Raw genomic sequence first — 16,143 nt, 5'->3', positions numbered from 1 at the left:
TCATTAGAGTGTTCTATCAGCTGCTTAATTAGAGAAAAGAGAAAATCTGGCTAGAAATCAGTGCTGATGAATATCAGTGGAAAACAGTGGACTACACACTTATTTCATTGACAGTCTCTTAAGTGACACACACACATATGCACAATCACAATATTGTGTGATATAAACATGATGATTATAAAGCATTAATAAACACTTAAGAACCAAAGATTGCACTTGGTTATCATACTCTTGATAAGTATGTTATAAGGAGAGCTGAAGAGGAGGAGGGTGGTGGGGGAATTAAAATCAGACAGCAAGAATGACCAGACACAGAAACAGCGCTGCTGCACGTTACTAGCTGGGTAAGCTGACTGCATTCACTCTGGAGAAGATTGAAGCTGACATGGTCACTGTTTCAGATAGTTCAGAGTTCTGGTTAGAGGAGACATTTAATCTTAGGAGCCAATTTAATACAGCACGTAGTGAGCATTTAATTACTGAGAAAATTCAAATGTATGTGTCCACATGAAAATAACTGCACTTACAGGCAACATCAAGTAAATTCTAAGGTCTTTAAATCGAAGGATTTTAGCATCATACACTCCCGCTGCTGCTACCCCTCCTTTCCCTCCTCCCCCACATGTTAACAAAGTTAGGCTTGTAGGAGGAACTTAGCAGGATCTTGCTTGTGGAACTACAGAAAGACTTCCCCCAGGAGAGTAGCCCATCAGGTCTTTCATTATTGCTAGGAGATCCTTACTGGGAAATGGCTCAATTTGAGCCCTTCTCTCTATTGATTCTTTTATAATTGCATTAACAAAATTCAGTCTCCAGGTTTCAAAGCCGACAACATTACCTATTCTGAAAGAATTGTCTATTAATTTTTGCCTTTATCAGCAGGAGAAGCTCCTCCTTAATGCCCATCATTGCAGCAGGCATTGAGAAGAAGCTTCTAAATACAATAGGATATGGGTGGGTGTTTTTCTTATCCTGGCACCAGTGTGGCTGGAGAAGTACCCACGGAGGCTGAGAAGTGAGTACACGATGATAGCGAACATCACCAGAGGAATTAGAGTAGATAATCCATTTACAAGCACCAGCAAAGTGCAGTTATGCGGTCTGATGGGGCTACCCAGTGCCCCAAATGGCAAATTAAAGAGTTACTGTGTGGTGGGGCGTCTTGAAGGCAAAATGAGGATACATAGCAGAACAATTCTAGAGAGAACCCGTCAAGAAAGAGATTGCATTGAAGTATACAATGACAATTCAGGTTGTTGGATGTGTGTATGTTGTGTGTGTGTGCAACAAAATTATCTAGAAAACCGCACACTACTGTGGGCTGTGCACACTTGACGAGCAAAGCTGAACGACATGGTGGCAGGAAGGGGGAAAAACAGATCTAGAGGGTGTTCCATCTTGCTGTTCCAAACACTGTGGGTGCTCAAATAGCATCAGTGATGAAGACTATAGCGACGATGAAGATGATTAATGTAACCCATGGGAAAATAGGGCTGAGAAGGATGACATGGACCAGGACCTGGAAAGGGAGGATGACTCAGGTTGAGGGGTACCTGAGGAGAGACCAGTGGAGTATGCACGTCGGCGAGCGTGGTGGGGGGTGGGGGAGAGAAGCTGCCAGGGCACGCGTGGCTCGGACCCGGGGAGTGGGTGGGTGGTGCCAGTGGGCGGAGCGGCTCCGGGACTGAGTGGCTGGCAGCTTATGTCTGCGAGAGCAGCAGCATCACCCGGGAGCGAAGCTCCGAGACTCCGCCTAACTGACACCCAAACTCTCGCTCTCCCTCCCGCAGCCCCAAACTGGAGGCAGCGGAGCCCGCGAGCGAGCAGCGTCGGGCGGCCCCGGCCCGGCCCCGCCCCCGGCCCGCCAGCCCAGCCCGCGCCCGGCCGCGCTCGGGAGCCCAGCGCCAGCCTTCGCCCCCTCGCCGCGCCTCCGCCTGTCCGCCCGCCCCCGCCGGCCGAGGCTGGGCTGCGGGAGGCGGCCAGGCGGCCCCGAGCCTCTCCAGGGCGACCCAAACAAAGGCAGCATCCGGGCTCGGCGGGAGGCAAAGCATCATGAGAGACTGGGTCCTCGCTGTCCCCGGCTCCGCTGCTGCTGCTGCTGCCGCCGCCGCCGCTGCTGCCGCCGCCGCCGCCGCCGGGAGGGCTTCGCTGTGAGCTTGGAAAGCAGGGGCGCAGCTGCGGGGCGTGAATCCGAAAGGTGAGAGCCAGAGCCAGCGAGCCGAGGGGGCGGGCAGGCCACGAAAATGTCCTCGGCCGTGGGTCCCCGCGGTCCTCGCCCACCCACGGTGCCTCCCCCTATGCAAGAACTGCCCGACCTGAGCCACCTGACCGAGGAGGAGAGGAACATTATCATGGCAGTGATGGACCGGCAGAAGGAAGAGGAGGCAAAAGAAGAGGCCATGCTCAAGTAAGCGCCCCCCCCGACCCACACACACCCCATTAAGGCGCGCCATCCATCCCTCAGTGGTGGTGCCTCCATCCGTCCATTCACCACTCACTCACCGGGTCCTCCGGGCTCAGTGTGGGGGAGGGGCTGGCAAGGGTGCAGGGGTGCGGACAGAGGTGCTCACCTTGGGGCTAGGGGCCCCTGGCTTGAGCAGGGTAGCGATGTGGGAGTCCGGAGAAAGGAGAGGACCCTACAGAGCCAGGAAACCTAGGAACCCAGGAGGATGGCTTGAGACAGAGTGCCTAGGAGGACTAGGTGGACACGGGGACCTCCTTAGGGTGAAATAGGCAGAGCTGAGTGAAGCTGAACCCACCCAGTGGAAGGGCTCTGGGCTGAGGGCAGAGTAGGACCTAGGGGAAGAGTAAAGGGTGGTTGTGGAGGTGCGGAGGGCAAGCTCCTCTTTGGAGTTGCTGAGCAGATCTGAGTTACAACAGCGAAGGGTGCTGGTATTTATATAATAAAAATGCTTATTTTTAGTGTTCGTTTTGGTACTCACTCATTTACAATGCAAGGTTGGGTCTTTTTTTGGGCAGTTGCCATCTTTGGTAACCTGCCTTCCTGCTCCCCGTTAACCTGATATTCCTAGTGTTCTACACAGAATAACTGTATAGAGACTCATTTTCTTGCTCATATGTAATGCCATTGGCAGTTCAAAGTTTCTGATAATGACAGAGGCTGATTGATGACTCTGGCCTGGATAAAATAGGGGCTCCTCATTTTTGGCTTCCAAGAGACCTCTGGGGCCTTCTCATTTCCCGAAGGAAGCAGACAGAGATTGAGTACACTCCTGTCTTTAGATCCCATCCACTCTTCAGGGACCTCTGCCTGGTGCCCCATTTTCCTGGGGAGGGTAGAGGGTAGGGTTGGTTGTTAGTGGTGCAGGAGTGTGTGACACCGTGTTGCTGGTTGCTTCAGAACTGCTTGCAAGTACTGCCATCCAGGCTGAGCTCTGCTTGCTTCTTAGCCTCGCCCATGGAGTGAAGCTCAAGGAGATCTCAACTCTGTCTTCCCTTGGGAAGTCTTCATAATTTCAGTAAAGTTGTCCTCCCTGGGGTGGAGGTATATGTAGATACCTTGACTGGTACCGATGTCTTGGTATCCTCTGCTGATGCAGGAGGTGTATTTGGGGCAAGCAATTGGCATGAAGAGCCAAAGGGAACCTGTTGCATCTGGAGTTAGCTGTTTGCAGGGAAGTGTAGAGAGGGAGCAGGGGGTGACACCAGGTCACAGAGCACACCCATCTTGGCCTTCCTCACACTCCCTAGAATTGCCTCCTGAAGGGAAGGTGCTGTCTGGGAAGGTGTCTCCTTCCCTTCTGTGCAGCAGAGCCACACAGGAGAATAGGAGAAGCTGCATTCAGGCTATGGGTCCCCCAAGCAAAAGCAACTGCTATCTAGAGTAGGGAAGGAGAGATGTGGGGTGTCCGGCCACAGCAAAATAGTAGAGATTCGGTCATTCTCCCTGTTTCATTACGGACTCCGGGAAAATCAAAGGCCATTAACTTAGAAGGCCAGGACTGGCCTGGCTCTGTAAGAGCAGCAGGTTTCTGAATTCCCTGCTCCTTCTCATCCAAAAAAACAAATACTTTAAGCCTGCCAGCTTGAGGGAGGCAGAAACCTCGTTAATCTGCTTCCTGTCCCTAGTGGAAGAATGACGTCCTGGTGGTGCTGCAGGCTTCCCCTCTTCTGAGCCTGGAAGTAATAGATGGCGTCTAATGGTGCTGCTGTCTGTCTGTGTGGTTGTTAGTCCATGTGTCCTCAGTGCTGCAGCCCCTGCCACCTGTCCTGGACACTGTCCTGTTGCCTAACATTTGCAGATTTGCTGCTGTTTTTTTTTTTGTGCTTGCTGCAGACAGCAGGTAGACGGGGCCTCCAGCAGCCAGTGATAAATACTGGCTGCTGCCTGACAGAGTCTGGATAGGAAAGGGAGGCAAACGCAAGTAGTGGCCTTGATGCTTCTTCATTGGCTGCTGGAAGCCTTGTGGATAGTGATGGATTCTAAATGGGAGTGGATGAGTTTTAAGACAGAATTGCAAACCTGCTAACTGCCTAGGGTCAATGATAATATTGTATGGATTTGCACGGAAAAACGGAAATTAAATGCTCTGCCCCACTGCCCGTGCCTAACACATCCTTCTCTTGCTTTCCACGGGCTTGCAAATACTATTACTTTATGGCACGATTTCACATAGTATTGCAGCATGTAAAGCTGTTATACAACAGCTTCTGATAATCCTGGACTTCTGCTTTAACTTTATCAATCAGCCTCCTCTGCTAATGTCATGGCCTATTGTGCAGCGGTGGGTTTGAGAGTGCTTTGGAATGCTGGTGTGTTTCCACGTAAGCCCGTCATGGTGTGTGCACTTAGTGAGAGGGTGCTACATTTTCTTTCCTAGAAGGAACTTCGTTCGTGTCTTAGAAACTAGGGATCAAGGAGCCATTCAGATGACACATATGTAGCGGGGTACTTCATGACATCCAGTCATGGGTGGTGGCCTCTTCTAAACTTGCCAAGGAAAATGATCAGAGAATAGGATGCTTTTCACAAGCCTTTGGAATGCTTGCTGAAAGAGATAAAGATATTTGTGGCAATACTTGATCCACCATATCACATATCCGTAAACTACTTTTATGGAAGACCCAAACTGAGCTGAAGTTCTGGAGGACAGAGAAATTAGATTTAAATTTTGCTTTTGTGATCAGTGCCGGGCCATCACTCTGCATTGCTTACTGTGTGTTAGCTCTGCTTCACCACAAAATGTAACAGCAAACATTCACAGAGAGAATGAGAAAATGGATGGGTGTTGTAAAGCCATCTCACAATACCAATTAGAATAGGTTTGTATAGTTAGTTCTGGCAAAAGTTAGTGCTTGGATTTAGATTTGATGATGATATTAAATAGATATAAATAGCAAAAATTCAGTTTACTCCCCCCTCAAGAATTAAAAATGTTGCCTAAAGTTACTTGGAAGTACTTCATCAATATGATCATATTATTTTTTGTAAATTTTTCTAATTTTAAGTAATATTGCTTCGTAACTAGAAAAAGTTGGCTCTCTCTCTCTCTCTCTCTCTCTCGTGTGTGTGTGTGTGTGTGTGTGTGTGTGTGTGTGTGTGTGTGTTCTGGAACCCTTTTGAAACCTCACTTTCTCAATGAATTCTCCCTCAAGTACCTGTTACTGGTCATTATGGGCAAATATATTATATAGATGGAAAACTGTGTTATCTGGTACCTATATCAGAGAAGATCTCATTATAGGTAAAATCTAATCTCTTCTCTTATCCAGTAGAAATGAGCTTCAGAAAAGGAAGAGAAAAAAAGAAATCTAAATAGAGATTAAGGGAATGACTCAATGATGTAAATTTGAAACCGTATTGAAATGTTGCTGAAACTGACCAACATTTATTTGAGTATTTACTGCATGCTAGCCATTACTCTACTTGGTGTGATATCAGGTGAACTGTGCTGACTTACAATGTGTGCTTGAATCCTCACAGCAACCACTGCAGAAGATATGCCAGGTATCACAGATCTCAAACCTATCCTCAGGGTTTCAGTGATAATCCTAAAATGATTTACATGCATGGCTCAACCAGGGTTCAAACCCAGACTTTTCACAACAAATGCAGCTGCTTCCCCAGGCAAAACTAAAAAGAAGCTTCTAACATTTATTTTTCCTTACTTTAATTCTGGTCTTTCTTGAAATTCAGAGAACTGTTTTGACAAATTAAGCTGACTTAGAACATCACCTACTAGTCTTAATGGAGCAGGGTTGACTTATGCAGGTTCACAAAACTTTCCTGTGAATTGAGGGGAAGGGAATTGCCTCCAATTCAAAATGATGGAAGACGTCATAGTACAGGGGAAAGGCCTTTGGAGCGATGCATTTTGTTAGAATATTCGATTTCTAGTTATTCCACTTACAGTGTGAATTTGGGTTAGAAAATTGTTAGAATTTTATGTGGTTCCATACCTCCCAAGGTATGAGTTGGTCTACAAAAATGACTTTGAGCATCCCTGCCTTCTTACTGGGGATTGGGATTTCATTTTTGTCAATATAACCTCCTTGAGGAGAAGAGATGAAATAGAAGTTGCTATTACATTACATTTTTTTCTGCTCTTCCTCTGTATGCATAAGTGTCATATTGTATTTTGAAAAATATTGAAAGGACTCATTTCGAGAAACATCAGTTGCCAACCAGGAAAAGAATGAAATATAGATTAGGGAGACTGGGGGTGAAGGGGAGGTTAGCGATAATGTAGATCTATTTCTACTGACAAAAGTTTTCACATGTTATATCCAGGCATACTGTATCCTATGGTTAAAGCAGGCATGGATGAGAAGAAAAAGCGAAAGCATGATTAGTGAAAAGTGAATGTGGCTGGAATATGAGCGTCTTAATTCAAGATGTGCTATTGGCAGAAAAGACAGAAGGAGCAGGCACACTTGGTGGCATCAATCCCACCCCACACCGCAGTAAGTGGGGTTAGAGCCTAGGAAGGCTAATCTTGAACTATGTAGGGATTTTTTTCACCTTCAACAAAATGTGTCTTAACAAATGTACACACACACAGAGACACACCATGAAGTTCCCAAATATTAATGGGTTTTAAAAATGAAACAAACGAAGTAGTTTTAAAAATAATGGAAAGATACAAAACCATTGTATTTTGGTTGATCTGTGTATGTTCTTTCTTTTGAACTCGTGTATGTTATTTCTGAATAGAACACTACCATTTACGTATTTACGTGACCAAATTTAAGGTACTCTATGGTATGCAAATCAGTATGATCATTGGGCCACTGCCAATCTGAGTAAGAGAAACACAACCTCTTCTGAAGGCCATTTGTTCAACTCGTTCAACAGGCAGGCTGGCTTGTGTAAGCCAGTCTAAAACCTCCTAGAAAGATGCCAGTGTGAATTCCTGAACACTCTATTCTCCCACGTCTACAAGAAGCATATGGATAAGCTTGTTTTGCATGGATTATAAAGAGTGCCATTGTGTTGAATTTCATTTACCTTAATGGTTTATATTCTGTTTTTAAACAACTTTGAACACTGGATCTTTAGAGATGAGTTTGGATGGTCTAGATTTGGTCTTGTTAGTTGAAGAAACCTTTCCGGAGGCACAGGGCAACTAGAGTAATAAAACCTCAAACTCCTGTACAGTGATTCCCGCCCTCACTGTTTATTAAAAGTCTATAATAAAAAGTGTGGGTACGGGCGGGAATCATGGGCTCTTTTGCTCATCTATTGTGGGTAGGGAGCTAACATGTCCTATTTCCTTTCTACATATCAGATGTCTTGCTGGATGCTCAAAAAGGCCATTCATCCCCTGCTCAACTCTTGACAAACCGCCCAGCCTGTTTGTGTTGGTTTACTTTCTCATATGAGATAAGTTTTTAGAGCCTTGGTTTCCTGGCCCCTTGCTTATGGCATTTGTTCTGAGGATCCAGAGAGCCAATCCTCTAAGCAACAGGAGCACTGTGTGTGGGTGGTGGCATCCCCTATGCTTTTATGAGCACACACATCTCCATAACACTTCTGACCTACTTGCCCTCTCGCACACAGGTCTCTCTAATATGTTCACATTTTGACATTTTTCTCCTCAACTGCGAGGCTCTCTCTTCTCTGTTGTACTGCTTTGAATTTTATTTATCAGGTAGGGACACTTCTATTCACAGAATGATGATAGTTAATTCAACAATAAGACCAGGTATTACAATGGCATGCATTAAAATTGGCCAGGCAATGGGATGTGTAGGTAGAACAGTGATAATGTTCTTCTTATTGCTGGTGTAGTTCCTACCACTTAAGAACTTCCATGGTCTGAAAGTTTGACCACTGGATTGCTATACAGAATACTGAACTAGGTTTTGATCTTGCTTTTGTTTTTTTAATTGTAGTAGTTGATTTTTTATCTTGATTTTTATTTTTTTCTTTGTTTTTTGCCTCTTTTGAGACAGGGCTTCTCTGTGTAGCCCTGAGTATTCTAGAACTCACTCTGTAGATGAGGCTGGCCCTAACTCTAAAATACTGAGTGCTGAGATTAAAGGCATGTGCCACTACAGCCCACTAGCTGTTAGTCTTAATACTATCACTTTCTATTGGTATAAATGTTATCAGGTCATCCTGTTCAGTTTCTTAGCTTGTTGAATACATCAGGAGTTGTAAGGTCTTGCTTGTCACTCATGGGCCTTTAACATGGTGAAGCAGAAACACATTTAAACTTCAAACTACTGTATCCAAGAAACTGCTCTTACTGCCTTTTCACTTTGAAAATATAGCTGACCCCCAGAATCACCCCCTCCTTGTGATTTTTGAAGGTTTTGGGACTTGTGGGGAGGATGTCTTGTTGGAGTTGGCCCCACCCATAGTCTTGTCGAGGCAGTGTGACCAAGATTGAAGTTACACCAAGGTGGGAATTTGGCAAGGAATTAAAAGTTAGACTAATTACAAAGCCCTATCTGAAGTTATAATTTTCATTATTTCTCATTAAATAGCTCATAAATATTTATAGCATAAAAAGTAATGGGAAAATAGTAAATTTTGAAATAACAACAAGGCAAACCTAGTTCAAAATGAGAAGAGAAATTAGCTTAGGGTAATTTATTTTGTTATCTTTTACTAAAAAAGAAAAAAGTATTAACTTCTGTGCCATGGGGTGTAATAAATAACTGACTCGTAACATGGTATATCTTTTCAGCTGTTTGTTGGATAATGCAGCAGACACATTTAACATTTTAAAATTTCTGTGCTAAATGTTCTCTGCACACATAGTCTTACCTTCTTATATCATGTTTTATGTGCATTTATTTTTACATAGGCCAGTGAGATAGCTGACAACAAGGGACTGTACTACAGAATAGGCTTGGGGCTTTCCTACTTCTGAAGCTGAAGGCTTCCTATACATGTAAGTGTTTATTTAAAGAAAAACTAGGATTTCTTAAAGGGAGAGTGGCTCATATATTGATTTGCCTTCATTTTTATACCAATTTCTTGCTATGGATAGTGTTTCATGCTGTCAACTTTAAGTATCAACTTAGATGAAAAATTAGATTATATTTTCCTCTTTATAGATTTTTCCCTGGGCTAAATATTTGTATCAAACCACTGAAAAGCAAGCAAATTAAAATCTTAAAATTTATCAGAGCAGTATGCAATGCAAACAAGGAGAATAGAATCTTGGAAGTCATTGTTTGGCTGACAGTAATGATTTGCTGAAAATGAGACACTGGATTTCATAGAACCTCAGTGGATGCTTCTTTAACGTTTAGGCTGGATTCAAATTTTCAGCCAATTTTCAAATAATAGTCTTAAGCTACATCTGCATACAGGACTATCTATGAAAATTCTCTTTTGAGCCTAGCAAAAGTACAGCCTGCAGTTTAGAGACCATATCCCTGGAGTGTGAATTCATTTAAGTAGAACTTAGAATGTAATATTTTGATAATCCCTTTGAAGTTTAAGTAGTAAGATAATGTAATATTGTCAAAAAGAATCTTATGTAATTTGTAAGTTGTTAAGGTATTAATTAGAATATTAGCTATTTTAAAGAAGCATAATGAATGAAACTGAGATAATATAGATGATAATACCCAGTTAATGATTTAGACATTGTTTAGTACTATTTTTATTACTCATCATTAAGTTAAGTTACTTGTCTGGAAGATATTATTATGTTTATATAGACAAGGCATGTGCACTGAAAACCAATTAAAGTGTCTGTACTGCCATGGAGATATCTTAGGCTATTTATTGTCTTTTAATGGGCTGTCATATTTAATATGGATATATATTCACAAGTAAGACAACACAGTGGCAGTTACTGATAAAGGTTCCCTGCTCTAGCCAGACCTTGCATTGTTTATTTTATTACTTCTCAACTTGTATTTCTGTACCTGAAGTATTGTTCAATGGTCTTTGAAGAATACTCCTAATTTCAAGAAACCAAGTGGTCAGGCTAGGTTTTTGTCAACTTGTCACAAACTAGGGTCATCTGGTAAGAAAGAACCTCAAATGAGAAAATGCTTCCACCACATTGGCATGTGGGCAGGTCTGTTGGGGGCAATTTCTTGATTAATGAATGATTGGAAGGGCCTGGTTCACTGTGTGTGATGCTGCCCCAGCACAGGTGGTCCAGGGTTGTTTAAGAAGGCAGAGTGAGCGCCGGGCGGTGGTGGTGCACGCCTTTAATCCCAGCACTCTGGAGGCAGAGGGAGGCGGATCTCTGTGAGTTCGAGGCCGGGCTGGACCGATAGCCTCTGAAACAATACAGAGAAATCCTGTCTCGTAAAAACCAAAAAAAAAAAAAAAAAAAAAAAAAAAAAGAAGGCAGAGTGAGCAAGTCAGGCGAAGCAGAACTGTAAATACATTCCTCTGATGTCTACTCAATTCTGCCTCTAGGTTCTTGCCTTGAGTTTCTATCTTGACTTCCCTCTTTCCGTCTATAATGAACTGTAACCTGAAAGGTAAAATTAAACACTTTCCTTCCCAAGTTGCCTTTGGTCATGGTATTTGTCATAGTAATAGAAAAGTAACTAAGGTACCAAGTTATTTTAAAGTTGTCAGTTATTGGTGCACAATCATTGTGGATCTCATGACTGCTCTTGTCATTTATACTTCAGTTTTTATTTTGTAGGTAAGTGCATATGATGCCTGAATGAATATGTATGTACTCTGTAAGGACAAGTGCCACAGGGACCAGAAGAGGGAGTTGGGTTCTCTGCAATTGAAGTTTTAGGCTGTTGTGAATTCTGGCAACTGAACCTGGGTACTGTGTAAGAATAGTGTCTTAGTTACAGTTCCAAATGTTGTGAAGAGACACCACGACCAGAATAACTCTTACAAAGGAAAGCATTTTATTATGGTGGCTCACTTACAGTTCAGAGGTTCAGTCCATTATCATTGTTAAGGGGATCATGGAGTTATACAGCAGACATGGTGTTGGCTACACCTTCATCAGAAGGCTACAGGAAGTGAACTGAGACACTGGGTGGTATCCTGAGCACAGAAAACCTTTAAACCCGCCTCCACAGTGACACACTTCCCACTCCAACAAAGCCACACCTCCCTATGAGGTTATGGGGCCCAATTCCATTCAAACCACCAGAAACAACAAATCTTTTTCACTGTTGATCCATCTCATTCACCCTGCTCTTGTCATTTAAAGAATTGAGAAAGTCTGTAAAATGCTATTTTTGTTTTCATTTTTCTTTTGCTGATTATTTTAGAAAAATTAAGCTGAATTTTTAGTATCATGTTCTGTATAAGTCAAAATATCAGTAGTTTTCAAAAATATAGTGTAGTATATATAGTAATATATGTGTACCTTTTTTCTAAATATGAGGTAGTATATGTAGACATTTAGAGGTCTGCTAAGGTCATAAAAATTACTTAGTGTCTGGGTGGAAACAGATGGGAAGAAAAGTAAGGTAACTCAGTGGCTTTCCCTTTTTATATTTCACACAGCTTAGCAGATTTATCTTTCTTGGTTGTCTCTGTATTGTAATATAGCAGAGCTTAAGTATTCTTTCCTAATCCCTTCTTTCTGAAAAAAAGGATATATCTTACATCCTGGTATTTGAAATAGAAATGCATTGATATAGGCAATCTTTTCTATATTGGTTATTAAAATTTGGTAAAGCAAAAGTTATAAATAGCTCCTACTCTGGTGTTAAATCTGAACATCATCACTGTTTTTCATGAAAGTATAATTTAAAAGGGAAAGTCTCAAACAGGTAATTTGAATTTGTAGATGATTTTTGTACCCTGGGCCAAATATTACCACTTAATGTAGCAGCCCAGGATGAAACCTTGATGCTATTGCGAAAAGGTCTGAGGCTTGTTTAGACACAGGCATGAGGAGAGACATTCCATGGTGTTTGGTCAGCCAACAGCTTCAGCTGGTCCATACGGAACATACTTAATGATTGATAATGAGCCCAGTGGCTCGTTCCTGAATTCTATGAAGGAAGCGTAGTGAACACCTCTTGGCCTTGTACACAGAAAACCATAACAAACAAATATACCCAATTCTAGACTACAAGACGCAGATATTGTATAGTTGCTAAAACTTAGAAAATAAATAAGGTGAGTGATAATTATAGGAAGAGTTGTAGGTCACCTTGAAGCACTCTCTGCCATCTGCAGTTCCATTTCCTTCTAATTTGCCTCCAATGTTTCTATCTTGCCCCATCTTGAATCTCAAATATTGGCCAAAAATCTACTGTAGCCTATTATTCTTTTCTTTATGCAAACAATTTCTGTTAAGTCTCACATGGTGGCTTCAATTGCAAGCACATGTGAAAGATTCTTAAGTCTATAGTCTCACATTTTGAATTTTCTGCTACATTCTGAATTGTTTTTGCAACCCTTTTAGATATTGCTTGAATTGGATGTCTTGAAGGCACTTCAAGTTTATTGCCACCCATCATACATTTCTTAGCGGTTTGCCTAAGTAGGATTTTTGAGTTTCACAGGTAGCATCTCTTTTGTTCTCCATAATGAAGCTGAAACTTCTGGGTCAGTATCCAGTTCCTTGTGGCTTTTGTTTTATCTACACATTCCTTGCTTCCTTTGACTTAGTCAGTTTTCATTGCTACCTGACTACTTGGTGGCTCCACTCATACTTTACTCTCTCGATCAGACATTTTCCTTTTAATCTAAATTTACCCTGGCCTTTAAAATTAGCTTAAGTGACACCTCATCTGCTACATCTTCCCAAACTTCCCAGGCTGGTTTCAGTGCTTGCCTTCTGTGCATATATTTTCATAGCATTTTCACTCAACCTTCTCATCTAAGGATACACTGCTGAGGGTGGCATCAATTTTTCTTGTATCCATCACAAACACACATAACAGGTGCCCAGTTGTTTGAAAAGTGTGTATATGAATGAACGAGTAGATTCAAAAGATGTGGACTAGAGTCACCTAAGGCTGCTAATGAGATGAGTGGGAGGGTAAAGTGGGATGGTTTAATTCTAACCATAGAAATTCAGTCGGCAATTTCAGAAAGCAAAGAATGAGCTGTTTCCTCTTGACTACAGAGAGAAGCAGGTTGACCAGAGTGTATGAGGAAATAAATATTTGGCATTGAACATTACAAGGTAAAATTAATATATAATTTTTGGATGCTCTGTTGTGTTCTTGATTTATCATTCACGGCTTTATGAAAAACAGCAAGCATTCCAAGGACATTTTTGACTGTCAGAGTGGGAGGATGTAAATAATAGATCTTTAAAGGTAAATCCTCTAGAAAGGCACACTTAATTAGGGATGTTTTAATGAAAGCACGACTAGCTTCAGTCAGAGTCTAAAGCACACATGTTCTGATTTGATATTTACAGTCAGACCAGATGATCACAATGTATTATATTGATTTTATTTTTAATTGAAATGCGCCTCAGTTAAGTCGTCCTCTGGTCTTGAAAAAAAGCTCCTTGCAGGTAGCTCTCTCCTACTCATTGTCTTCGTATTTGCATTACCTGCCCTGTGATCAATGCATCATAAGATTGCAACAGGTGTTTGTTGAACTATATGCCACAGCTGAAGTCCTAGACACAAAAGCACACACCTTTGAATTTTGAAGACTGGAAGCCATTGTTCACACGTGGATGGGAAATTAGCAACTGTCCAGTCCTTAACTGGCAAGTATTTGGTTCACTTGCAAAGTTCTCTGTAAAGAACAGAGTGTCAAGATGTCACGGAACCTTTCTGAACATAAGAGCTTCTGGGGAGCTGTGAAACCAAGAGCTGGCAGTCAAGATAGTAGTTGACACGTTAGTCACTGAAGATTATTCCAATCATTTCAGGCTTGCATTGTTAATTAATATAAGACCTGTGCATAACACACCCTCATAACTCTTCTTTGGCCTTATCCAGCAGCTTCCTTTTGTTTGCTTATTTTTATGTTCCTTTCTGGCATTACTCATTCATACCACATAATTCTAGCAAATTTAAACAAATTTTTAAAAGTTGATTTGATTTGTTTCCTCTCTGGGGCCAATTCCTGATATAGCAAACTCCAAGGGAATTCTATCAACTTTGCATATTTTGAATATCAGTGTATTGGGTGTTATTTAATGAAATAGATCATGAACAGAAATTACAAAATAGGAAGTGTTTCCCTTTTGCTGTGATATATATTATGTTCATACTCTATCATTGTTTTGTAATTGTGAGAATTTTATTTTCAAATTTTCATTCTTTGCTGAGATGTATCTTCAATATAGAGTAATTTATGATTTCAAATAGCTTTTACTGTTATGCTTTTGAGTTGCATCTGTATTCGCATAAAGTTTTTGCGACAGGGTCCTGCTATGTACCAGGCAGGCCCAGGATTGTGATCCCTGTTTCCCCAGCCTCCCAAGTACCGGGATTAGAGACACATATCACCATATTTGACTGTTTTCTCATATTTATGTTTGCTTTACCTTAAAATGGAGATCCCATTAAGAGAGTTTTGATATAACTCCATTAGTATATTCAAAAGATTACACTGGATGCAGTATCAAGAACAGATTGAATGAATGCCCAGAACACACTTGTGTATAGATTAGCTAGGACACCAGCAGGATTTCAGATGAGAGGAACTGAAACAAGGACTTGTGGTAGTGGGAGAATGCTAGGATTTGAGACACATTTCTGTGGCTGAGGCTACAGCTACTCTTCCTATTGGACTGTGCTTGAATTGACTTGTGACTGGTCCCACCAGCTTTTGTGATGATCTGAGGGTTAGGTGGGGAACCTAAGATTCAACTTTGTCGCTTTGACCCCTTTGCTCCTCACTCTTCCCTCTCTGCAGCTGGGTTCCAGGAGCTCAGTTCAGTGTTTATCTGGAGTGTCTACCTCTGCTTCCATCAGCCACTAGATGAAGGCTCTAGGATGGCATATAAGGTGTCATCAGTCTCATTATTGGAGAAGGGCGTTTAAGGTAGTCTCTCCACTATTGCTTAGATTCTTAGTTGGGGTCATCCTTGTAGATCTCTGGGAATCTCACTAGTGCCAGATCTCTCCTCAAACCTATAATGACTCCCTCTTTTATGGTATCTCTCATCCTGCTCTCCTTTATTCTTCCCCAGACTCAACTTTCCTGCTCTCCCATGTCCTCCTCTCCACTCTTCTCCCCCTTTCTTTCTCCCAGCTCCCTCTCTCCTCCCCTCATGCTCCCTATCTGCTCAGGAATTCCTGTCCCATTCCCCTTCTCCAGGATACCATGCATATCTCTCTTAGGGTCCTCCCTGTTTCCCAGGTCTCAGGCAGGAAGTTCACTCTTGAGAGGTGAAAGAGGACAATAAACCTGCAGTGACAGGAGAAGCAAAATAATAACCAGGAGAGTCATATACAAAGAAATATATGTGTGTGTGTGTGTGTGTGTGTGTGTGTGTGTGTGAGAGAGGGGAGGGGAAGGAGGAAGGGAGAGAGAGGGGAGAGAGAGAGAGATAAATATTTAAGTAATAACTTAAAACATCTTCAGATATATGTAGTTTTGAGTCACCCCCTCCCCTGCCTTTCTCTAGTCCACATTCCCCCATTTTGTAACCCTGAGTATTTTCCCTTTATTGTGTCATGCCACCTATTTTCTGCTGTCTCTTTTAATTTTATTTTTTTCCTTGGGTGTGAGAGAGTATGCTTTCATATATAGGTTTTACATGCACTCTTCATTTTGGTAAAACCTTTCAACAACATCTTTTT

At 42.1% G+C, this 16,143-nt stretch overlaps 1 protein-coding gene across 29 annotated transcripts in view; it reads left to right on the top strand.

Moving 5' to 3' along the window:
- Positions 1–2,076: 2,076 nt before the first annotated feature.
- Rims1 (regulating synaptic membrane exocytosis 1) overlaps positions 2,077–16,143 on the top strand; it is a 470,293-nt gene continuing 456,226 nt past the window's right edge. For all 29 annotated transcript variants that reach the window (XM_040729554.1, XM_021228503.2, XM_021228500.2 and 26 more), the window contains exon 1: positions 2,077–2,407. In XM_040729554.1, the coding sequence (XP_040585488.1) occupies positions 2,244–2,407 (164 nt within the window). In that variant the 5' untranslated portion in view covers positions 2,077–2,243. The remainder of the gene's footprint in view (positions 2,408–16,143) is intronic.

This window comes from Mesocricetus auratus, unplaced genomic scaffold, assembly GCF_017639785.1.
Source record: "Mesocricetus auratus isolate SY011 unplaced genomic scaffold, BCM_Maur_2.0 Super-Scaffold_100021, whole genome shotgun sequence".
Classification (NCBI taxonomy): domain Eukaryota; kingdom Metazoa; phylum Chordata; class Mammalia; order Rodentia; family Cricetidae; genus Mesocricetus; species Mesocricetus auratus.
Note: the sequence above shows the minus strand (reverse complement) of the source record. Positions and strands in the feature narration are given on the sequence as shown.